The sequence below is a fragment of the Typha latifolia genome, chromosome 4, assembly GCF_019914945.1.
Source record: "Typha latifolia isolate L0001 chromosome 4, TyphaL0001v2, whole genome shotgun sequence".
Lineage (NCBI taxonomy): Eukaryota > Viridiplantae > Streptophyta > Magnoliopsida > Poales > Typhaceae > Typha > Typha latifolia.
Genome location: NC_133089.1, coordinates 6,457,395 through 6,468,629, shown reverse-complemented (window position 1 = coordinate 6,468,629; position 11,235 = coordinate 6,457,395). Strand labels below are relative to the sequence as shown.

Genomic DNA, 11,235 nt, shown 5'->3' with positions numbered 1-11,235 from the left:
AAGGACACGCATACAATTTAATTTTACTGAGACTAAATTACAATTTTACCACTTAAGCTATTACTCAGTACAATATACACACCCTAACGAATAAAAATGTACTATCCAACTATGCAAGGATGCAGGTTGTTTACGATTACGATTACGATTAATAAAAAAAATCTTAATATTGTATTAATCTTGAGGGAATAATGTGATCTTAGATCGTAAAAACTTACCCTTTTTAACTCGGAAAGAAAGATCGAAGATTAGGTAGGATGACATACTCCCGGAGCGGCAAAAGGAGGCCTTGCAAGATTGGGAGATCTAACGAGCACTTTGTTTATACGTCACACAATCCAACCCATCGCCACCGTAAAAAAAACAAGGACATATAACCTTACCAGAAAAGATAGGGGGATTTAGAACTACATTGCTGCCACCTATACACGGTTGAAGAGAAACCCGAGTCCTCCTGACTTGCTAAGGCTGTGAGAGAGCTTGGATTGCCTTGACTTCCTTCTGCAGAGTATGACGGAGATGGCAAGATCAGGTGCTGCCTCGCTCATTCTGCAACCCATGGTCAGGATCTTGTCTGGTAAGTCTCGGAAACTTTCTATTTGTAAGATTACTCCTAGATCTCGCTTTGCTTCGTGGGTGGGTCCTTGATTTGTTCTTTGGGTAACATCGGATCTGTGAGTTGGGTTTGGTCCGGGGGATTGGTAGTTGTTGGGATTGGAGTGATTGTTTTGAGACTTTTACCTATTGGATTGATATAATTACCTTCTTGATCTGGTAACTACTGCGGCATCTGATTTTGATGCATGAATTTAGTTGATTAATCCTTCAGACACCAAAGGTTTTGTAATCTTGTGGGGGGGAAGTTAGGTTCTTGGCTATTTCTCTTGGAGATTAGATAATAGTCTAAAATTGTTTTACTTTTATCCTTTTGCTTTGCTTTTAGATCTCTCTTTAACGTTTTGGTTGGGGTTAGATGTAATACTGGCAGGAAAATGACTTCAAGATGCTTGTTGTTCTTAGAAGTTTTTAGGATTACTAGTTTCTGTCAAAAATCCCCTCTTGATCTATGTGACCAAATTTATTACATGCTTTGTTTTGAATCTGGAAGCATGCTATCCTTTCATTTTTTTTAAAAACATAATATGGATAGTTTTGGATGTCAATTTGGTTGGATTTTCATTACTGCAGCATTGTTTTGAAGCTAAATAAGGGAAGAATGAGGATGAAGAACAAAAACCGCAAATCATCTGCTTTCCATTGCAATGCAGGAAGCAGATGTTCTTTATCTTTGGCTATATGGAGCTTGGTGGGTTTTGTCCTCATGATCCATTTATATTCTCTTACCCATCAGAATGACAATGGAGAGATATATATACACTCCCACCATCTCTCTACTGCTAGAGAACTAGAAGAGGTGGAGGAAGAGAACTTTCGTCTGCCGCCTCCTCGAAGCAAGAGGAATCCCCGTGCAGTGAAGCGCAGAGGACCGAGAAAACCACCTTCAGTGATTGATGAGTTCTTAGATGAATCTTCTGAAATACATTCTTTGTTCTTCCCTGATAGAAAGAGTGCAATTAGCCCAGCAAAGGAAGGAAATGACAGCATGTACTTCTATCCCGGTAGACTGTGGTTGGACAGAGATGGAAACTCTATTCAAGCCCATGGTGGGGGAATTTTATTTGATGAGAAAACCGAGACTTTCTACTGGTATGGAGAGAATAAAGATGGTCCAACCTACCAAGCCCATCAAAAAGGAGCTGCAAGGGTTAGTTGTAATTCTTTGAACAATCTTATATTGTTGTTATTTGAGAATAATAAAAACCTTCATTATATTCATGAACCATGTTTTATCTATAATATGTGTTGAAGATTACTAACAATTTTGAATTCCTTCACTTGTCAAAGGGCATAATCAAACAACAATAACACTTATATAGTGGAATTTCATTTTAGATAACATGAAAGATTTTCTAGAGTTGCAATCATGTTTTTATTGATAAAGGAAATCAGACAAGATAATGCTCAGCAGAGAGAGTATCCATCTAGCAAACCCGATTAACTGCGGTCTACTATTGTGAACCACAAAAGATAACATTCCCAGTGGGACTAGGATTGTTTTTCTTTTTCTAATTACTCTAAGCGGCATATGTTTCCTTAATAACAAATGCACTAGTAGGTTCTGTTGTTCAAAGAACTAAAAAATATTGCTTTTTGGTGAATTGTTGATAGTATTATTGGGAGATGTTATACTATTGAAAGTTCCAACAAAATTCCTTCCAAAACCTCTTATAATGATTCTAGAACCACATGACAATTTCTTCTGCTATTAAGGTAGGATACTACAGTTGTTTCTAAGACATGTATTTGAAATATTCTTGTGCCTCTTCTGAAGCATTTTCTTTGATTTGGACTTATGCTCGAACGCTATGCAAGTATGGATTACCAATCCAGCTGTCATGTATGGATCCGTGGTATGTCCTCTAGGTTATTTGGTGCATAGAACTCCCTTTGTAATATTAAATAGTGGTTGCCAGCACTTTGCCTTTTTGTAGCCTGTCCTTAAAGAAGTACTGCCATCACATTTTGAATATTAAGATTGCTTCCCACTCGTCAAACATCATCTTTCAAGTGTACTATGTTCCACCACCTGCATTCTAAACTGTTTATAGTTAAGATGCATGATAATTCATCTGCTTGCTGATGGAATAAAAGTTGATGTGTCAATTTTCTCTGACATTGATTAATGCGAAATAATTGCAACAAGCTCAAGCTCTAAACCAATCGATGCAAAATAAAGTTGCTATATATCTTTTGTTTGGTGAAACTAGTGAAAGATAAGATTAAATAACAAATTTAGTAAGCTGAAGCAGAGAGGCTAAATAAAAGCAAAAACAATCTATGAAGAGTAGCAATCACATCTCATATCAAAGAATCAAAATCCAATAATCATATCTGAAAGTAGCACTAAAACTAATTTTGGAGGGTCAAAACTAAGGATCGACCATTTGATTGAGGAAAATTGAATTTGTTTTTGAGAGAAAGGAGCAGGATCTAAAGATATAAAATTTCATATGCAGTTAGTACTAAGGAAGCAACAAACACAAACTTGGGTGATTTCAAGATTAGATCTCAATCGTCAGGACATGCAAGGTACAGTGTATATACCCTTTTAAAATTTATATTTATATTTATATCCCTCAAAACACTTGATTTTTGCATGAGTACCCCTTAGAACATTTGTTTTTGCATAGATACCCATGAAAATCACCAATTTTGTTTGTGAAAGTGTGTATGGAGATGAAGAAAATGGGAGTATTGAAGGAGTATACAATTATTACAGCCCCAATGAGATTAAAATGCGAAACCAAGTCCAACAAACAAAATTGACAGATATACCCATGAAAATCATCTCCATACCCGTGAAAATCAGGGTATGGAGATGAATAAATGGGAGTATTGACCTGTTCTAGTCAGTTGTAATCTGTCAATTTTGTTTGTTGGACTTGGTTTCACATATTAATCTCATTGGGGCTGTAATAATTGTATATCTCCTTCAATACTCCCATTTTCTTCATCTCTGAGCCAACACTGTGAAGCCAAGCTGCAAATGCTTGATATCTGGGACGATTAGGAGCAAGACCACCAAACTTCTCCGCTGCACAGGCAATTTCATTGAAGTCTCCCATGCAAACAATCGGTAGATTGGGAGAAGTCTGAATGATATCTGTTATAAGAGACCAAATATATAAGTTAACCAGTAGTTAAATTTTTATCTATTTAATAGTAAAAGGACAAAAATATTTTTATTCTTTTTTGGATACATTGCTCTCAAATAAGTGCATCATTGTTATTTCATCTATTAAATGCTTCAAATTTTAACATGTAGTTATTAGAAAGTAACTTGAAGGTCATCAATGCAAAAACAATATGCTTTGAAAGGTATTCACGGTAATATGATTTGGAGGGATATACAAGCACATAAGGAGCTTTTAAGGGGTATACATGCACACAAAAAGAAATCCTAAATCTTTTCTAGGAAAATTTGTTGGACAGTTTTCCACTTCAACTATGTCAATTGGCATGACAATTTATGCATTTTGGTATAGAAGACCTAAACGTTGCTTCCTTGGAAATCATCCATAGTTTCACCTATAGCTCGAGGACGAGCTTCATGTTGTGAAGGAAATTTTCGTTTGTAATTGCTGAAGCCACTGAATCAATTATAAGATGTCACAACCATGTTCAGTAGGTATGAGATATTTGGAAATTAGTGTGGTTCTTCTGCAAAATAGTTCATCAAGTTAGCTTCTTGATAATGTATGACAGAGACAATCTTAGGTGTGATGGCCTTACACATCGCTTTTTATCTTTTCAACATTTGTCACGACATACTTTAATGTAAGCAAGCCAACAAGGTAATTTTAAATACTTTTCACAGTGGAAAAGCTTGTATTTCCTTTCTTGATGTATTATCGAATAAAATTTGTCTTTCATTAGTATCCCCTTTCCTTCTCCATTTCCTTTCTTTTTTTCTTCTTCTTTCTTCTGTTGTTTGCAAGTAGGGCGACTACTGAAAATATATATGACAAGTCATCTCTTTTCTAAGTTCTTGATCCAGCCTAAATCTAATTATGTCTCCTTTTTGATGAATCTTTCATCTAGTTTAAATTTTTATATGTTGTTCTTTTTTTCATTCTTCTGGTCAATGAGCTTATTTCAGCCATCTCCAGAACTTCCAGTCATTATAAGCCCAAACAGTCCTTAATTTGGAAGTCTGGACTCAGTTAACATTGCTTAATGGTGAGGCATAAGCACTTAAATTAGTATCTTGTCTCAAGTTTATTAGGTCTATATATGTGTTTTCCGAGTGTCAAAAGTTCTTGTATTTAACTCATTCGGGTTGTTTACAGCCCTTAACAGCATTATAAACGTAGTGCGAGTCGGCTCTGTTTCTCTTTCAGTTGTACCTTTCACATGAGTTGTTATACTCAAGCACTTGTATTCATTTTCTGTGACTGTGGGAACTGGCTAATAAAGATGCATTCTGATTAAGCAGATATCAGTTGATAAGTCGACAGAATCTTGTACTTCTAACATACATAGCGCATGATTATACTATTCCAAATTGCTCTGGTGACTTTTTGCAGCAATACTCCATTATTTATCCTGCATGAAATCTGTGTCATCTAGAGTTTCAGAAGAGAGATTCTCTTTTGGATAAACACCCAGTTACATGGAATGAAGGAGAATATCCAAACAAGATTTTAAAGGAAGAATTCTTGTGCTGTTTGCTTTTAAATCACCTAGGTTTTCTAACATAAGTTTTTCAAGTAGAGATGTAGAAAACAAGGTTTAAAGAGGTACTTACCAAATCAGCTAGAGGACCATTGGTCTACACCTTGTTCAATTTTTTTATTTTATTCCGACTAATTTGCATGTCATATTCTGATACCCTTGTGGTATGAGTACAATAATTATTTGTTGAAGCGAAGTTCATTTAAAGAGTTTCAGGTGAAGCATGTATCACATATATATGGTTGTATATCATATGTATATCTCATATGATAGGAGCCCTAAAGGACTATGAACCTGGTAACAAGATTATTGCATGTAAGCTAGAAAAGTACCAAAGCCACTGCAATGACAATATAGAAAGCATCATATTTAATTATCAATAGTGTAATGTAATTGTGTTATACTTATGTCTCTATTGCTAACTGAATTCATAGCTCAACCCAGTTGCAATGATTTGGCATTGGAGATTCATGTTTTATTCTGCACCCCTCTCTTAATTTTCAATCAACTTCATCTGATCATGCACACTTTTCTTCTGACACTTTTACAAACGTAATTGTAATAATCTAACTGATAATTGTAAAGGAACCAACAATAATGTTTTATCAATAATGCCAAGATGCTGTGGCTTATCAATGTCTTAGAACTCAGGCAATATAATTATATTATTAGATCTCTTACATGTTGTCTCTGCTATGGCTTCTGTAATTTGACTAATAAACTGTACAAGATTCATTAAGATACTAATAGAATGTTCTATTTTTTTTGTCAGGTTGACATTATTGGAGTCAGTTGCTACTCTTCAAAGGATTTGTGGGCATGGACTAATGAAGGTGTTGTGCTTCCAGGAGAGGAAACTAATGTCACCCATGATCTCCACAAGTCCAATGTGCTCGAGAGACCCAAGGTGATATACAATGATAAGACCAGTCAGTACGTCATGTGGATGCACATAGATGATGTTAACTACACAAAAGCCTCAGTCGGTGTGGCTGTCAGTGAGTCTCCTACTGGACCTTTTACTTACCTCTATAGCATGCGCCCGCATGGTTTCGAAAGTAGGGACATGACCATATTCAAGGACGACGACGGGAAGGCCTACCTCTTCTACTCTTCTGAGGATAACAGCGAGCTCCATGTAGGTCCTCTAACTGATGACTATCTTGATGTCACCGGAATTATGAGGAGGATTCTAGTGAGACAACATAGAGAAGCTCCTGCTGTCTTTAAGTACCAGGGGACCTACTACATGATCACCTCTGGTTGCACAGGGTGGGCTCCCAATAGAGCACTGACCCATGCCGCTGAGTCAATCATGGGGCCATGGGAGACGATGGGAAACCCTTGTGTTGGAGGGAACAGGATTTTCAGGCTGACGACATTTTTCTCCCAGAGCACATTTGTATTACCACTTCCTGGTTTTTCAGGCTCATTCATCTTCATGGCTGATCGATGGAATCCATCAGACCTGAGGGATTCGAGGTATGTTTGGCTTCCTCTAGCTATAGGGGGAGTGGCTGATGACCCTCTAGAGTACAGTTTTGGTTTCCCGTTGTGGTCAAGGGTGTCTATTTACTGGCATAGGAAATGGTGCCTTCCTGAAGGGTGGAGGATTGCTTAAATCTGAGGTTTATTATATACCATTCAAGTGAGAATAACTAGGTTGGTTTATGACATCTTGTTGTGTGAATATATGTAGATTTCACATGTTCAATATTTGTGATCATTCTCAGTTTCATTCAGGCAATATCTAACCTATACCTCCTATAGGGATGGGTTGTACGAAAACCAAAATGAGTTTTGATTCTGTAGGATTACCCATTTTTTGTTTTGCTTTGCCGAGTTATTCAAATCCAGTTATATATCACCAGATTCCTATTTCGATATATAGATTCCTTGTTTATCATTTACCAGTTCCCTTGATGATCAAAAGGGTTTGGGTAGTTCTTCAAAAGCGCAAAGTGAAAAAAAAAGAATGATTCTGCAAAATAGAAAATGATTTTTGTTTTTCATGCAAGTGACTCTATAGGGATTGAATGTATTTATCGTCTTCTCTGCATGATCTCTCTTCAGGTTCATGAATGGTCTTATCATCTTGCCCAATTTTTGGTGCATTGGTTAATTGATATTCCGAAAATGAACTGAAATTGGTCACCTCTATCCCATTACTCGGACCTGCAATACCTAGGAGATGGGGACTATCACAACTGGTTTTAACCAGAAAGTACCAATTGTATCTACTCTCATGCATACAACTGTTACAAGAGGATTAGAACCATAGCAATTGGCATGAGAATACAACATGTGATATAATAAATAGCTAGTCCTTGCAAGTGCCATTGTGATGCAGAAACTTTAGAGTTCCTAAGGCTTTCTGGAGACTTCACCTTACTTATTGATTGCTAAATTCTGTATCACTTTAATGCTTACAGGGGTAATGGTATAGAATTTACTCTTTACCTCTATATTTGCACAACTGTAGGGATGAGGCCTTTGATATTTAAAAGGTTACTACCTTTACTTGTATGCATTGATCTGGTCAGGACTAAGCCAAAAAGACTTGGTTGTCATTTAAGGGAATGGTTCACTTGCTCCCAGTTATCTTGGGGATGGCCCCTAAGAAAGGTACTATATATGTTCATTTGGAGGAACAAAAGAAAAGAAGGTTCTCTTGTGCTGCGTTTGGACATACTCGAGGAAAAGGACTACTTAAAAACAGCCCTTTTCAATGTCACAGATTGCACATGCTTTATGTTCCAGTTGATTTGAACTTTTATCTCCAAGGGGCAGTGTAGGGTAGCATTGGGTCTGTCCATATTTGAGGTTGGTAACCAATATGAAAAAAAGTTAAAAAGATAACTGTAGATGATGCTAAATTAGTCTTTCTTCAATTAAGTTTTATCAATTATAAGTCTCATTCAAACTTAAGTGTTATCTTCTTAATTAGTATAATTTCATACTTCTAAAGCATTAAGGTATACCACTCATTAGCCAGAAATATTTGGAATGTCGTCTAAATAGAATCCAAATGATTCATTCGAGAAAATAATAAAATTCAAATGAAAATATCTTACATTTGGAAAGAAAGGAAGAAGCCATTTCCACCTTTGCTAACTAATGAGGCTAGAGTCACCTAAGACCCCTAAATCTAGGTTTTTTTAATGGGAAAAGTTTGTAGGTGAGATATCATTCATTTCAACTAGCATATTACAAGCCTAATACACAAAAGAAATGAGAAAATAGTTTAAACAAGCCCCACAATTTGGCAAAATATCAATATCACAACAATAAACATATGATATCAAGCCTCAAAACATATACCTATCATGAGCATGCCACACTAGGATAAAGGGCTTCCACCAACTCTTTTGTGATCCTAGTGGATCGAGACCAATACTGAAGCCCAACACAATGATCTCTATAAGAAACCTATAAAAAAAGAAAGGAAGAAGGAAAAACTAACAATACTAACACAAAAAAATCCAACAACTCCTTGGGTTGTTGCTAAAATAGGGGTAGTAGTAGGAGGGTGAGGGGGGCGGTGATGATGACTATAGTAGCAACCCGGCAACGGAGTAGGAAGGGAAAGGGGTCCAACATCAAAGATGAGGTCGGTAATGGATCTGATGCTACAGAAGGTGGAGGTGGACTAAGGAAGGTGAATGGAGGTGGAATTGTCGGTGGTAGGTCGGTGACAATTGAAGCAATAGAGGCTAGCGAAGATGATAGATATTAGCGAAGGGAGCAGCGATGATGTCGGCAATGGGGTTGGTAGAGGCTTAGAATAAGAAAAGGCAAGGAAGAGAAGAGAGGAAGAGAAAGGGGAAGGAAGGAAGAGGAAGAAAATAGAAGACCGAAAAAACCTTTTGAAAGAGGAGGAAATGACTATCTCCCCTTCTAGCCAAAGTTGCTAGGAGAGGGGAGAGGGGAGAAAACCCATCGGCGTAGGCTCCAATGGAGAAACTCCCAGAGGGGAAGAAGATTTTGCAAATCCTAGTAGAGCTCATTTGCTAAGAAGAAATAATTCTTCAAATGACTTGGCATGTGATTATAGCTTTCGTAGATCTAGGTTACTTAAGGACATTTGAGTAACAAATGAGGATGGTCACTCCTACACTATATGAACCCAAACTTTCTTTTTCTAGAATAGTAGAACTAAAATATCAATCACTGTTATGCTACAATTTTGTAGTACATTAAGTGGTACTTAAACTTAAATGTATAATCTATATAGAAAACTAGCGTCACTTATATCTTGTCCCCCTCACTTATCACTTTGTATCACTTTTACCTTATCAAAATAATTTAATAAATATATTTCCTAAACTATTTAAATATATCACTAAGCTTACTCCGTTAATATTTATTAGAAATTTTGGTACAAATAATCTTCAAAATTTGACTAACTTAATAGATAGATAAAAATGGCATCGTCTTCTTTCTATATCATCCATCTTTTCCTTTAGCGGTATGACAACTTTTTCAAATATGAAACTCTATGTTGATCTTATCTAATTACTTCAAAATCCACCTCTAATGGGAGAAGAAAAGAAAAAGTAAAGTCATTTCTAACGTATGGGGCTTAATAATATAATTAGATAATTCAAATAATGTATATATTCACATTTTTATTGAGAGGGCAAAAGTGAACGAAGTAATAGATGAGGGGGTCAAAATATAACTAACCATAGAAACAATCTAGACATCTCTTGTAGCATTTGCAACTTTTACTTTGAAAACAGTTATACAATAAGTTTTATTTACCTACATTGAAGGATCATTAGAAATTTTAGTAGAAAGAATGGAAGCGATAAAGGCTACATAGTATCCTTGTTCATTCTCGGAGTCCTTGTCATCGGATGTCTCTAAATCATCATAAATGACCTTTATAGTTTTTCCTTTTCTATTAAAAAAAATTTAGGCACTCTTATGCTATGTGCTCAAATCCTTGAATTCATGATAGTATATCACTTCGCCTTGATATTTACTCTTAGAGTTGCTGCCCGATAAACTTTTAGATTTTTTGGAAAAAAAATCATTTTTGTGATGAGCCCTATCAACTCAAGATTAATATTATTGTCCTTATTAGAATTTAAAAAACATGCATTATGTCTTTCCAATATGAATTATTGTATCTATCTAATAAGAGAGGTCTTACTACATATTATTCTCTCAAAAATGTTCATCTTCTAAATAATCTCTATCTATGCAAAAAGATGAAAAATAAAGCGTAAAATAGACATTCTCAAATGCACAAATTTTTATGTCAAAAAACATCTTAAAACCAGGGTTAAAATAACTAAGGATCCTTTTCAAAATTGAACTAATCATTAAATAATTATAGCAGTTATAAGATTGACTTACAAATCACTCAATGATACCCACATAGATATAAAATCTTTCTCATTTAATGCACAGTGCAGTGCTTTCGAAATTCAGTTTTTAACCTTTGTGATCCTCAAGGTTGATTTTTAGTCTCAGTGACTTTTGAAATGAAGTTTTTCAAGAGTTAAAAAAGATAGGATAGATAGAAACTTTAATCAACACATTCGATTATAGAGCCTCCCAAAGTTGTGATATGATCTCTCAAAATTTCTCCAAAAATAATAGAAGAAATGCATTCTAGTCTAAAGCCCTTACATACCTCCTCCAAGAATAGCCTGAACTATCTTTCAAAAGTTTACAAAACGGACTCTGAAAAATCAGATCTATGCCAATGCATTCGAACTATATTTGATGCACTTGAATGTTCTTATTATAGATACTCTTTTCTTTTCCTAAGTGGTTAGAACCGCTCTTCAAATATTGTACACTAAAGATTCTCTGACTTTTTTTTAAATTTGAACCATCGCACCAAAACTAGGAAATCTCAAATTAGTCCTTATACTTATGATTAAAGTAAGACCATTAGTTTTTCTATTAAACTTAACTAAGCATCAT

General features: G+C 35.6%; 1 protein-coding gene across 2 annotated transcripts; it reads left to right on the top strand.

The window, feature by feature from the left end:
- Window positions 1–232: 232 nt before the first annotated feature.
- Window positions 233–7,205, top strand: LOC140787494 (uncharacterized). 2 transcript variants are annotated; one of them, XM_073136436.1, is made up of 3 exons: window positions 233–577; window positions 1,269–1,765; window positions 6,068–7,205. In XM_073136436.1, exons 1-3 carry the CDS (start codon window positions 511–513, stop codon window positions 6,914–6,916), a joined length of 1,413 nt encoding a protein of 470 aa, XP_072992537.1. In that variant the 5' UTR covers window positions 233–510; the 3' UTR covers window positions 6,917–7,205. The 2 variants fall into 2 exon arrangements, with proteins under 2 accessions (XP_072992537.1, XP_072992538.1); XM_073136437.1 differs by having other exon boundaries at window positions 240–577; window positions 1,189–1,765.
- The last annotated feature ends 4,030 nt before the right edge of the window (window positions 7,206–11,235 follow it).

Coding starts and splice junctions, on each gene's coding strand:
- LOC140787494 (XM_073136436.1), top strand. CDS start 511: ATGACGGAGATGGCAAGATCAGGTGCTGCCTCGCTCATTCTGCAACCC. Junction 578..1,268: donor CATGGTCAGGATCTTGTCTG/GTAAGTCTCGGA, acceptor ATTGCAATGCAG/GAAGCAGATGTTCTTTATCT. Junction 1,766..6,067: donor ATCAAAAAGGAGCTGCAAGG/GTTAGTTGTAAT, acceptor TTTTTTTGTCAG/GTTGACATTATTGGAGTCAG.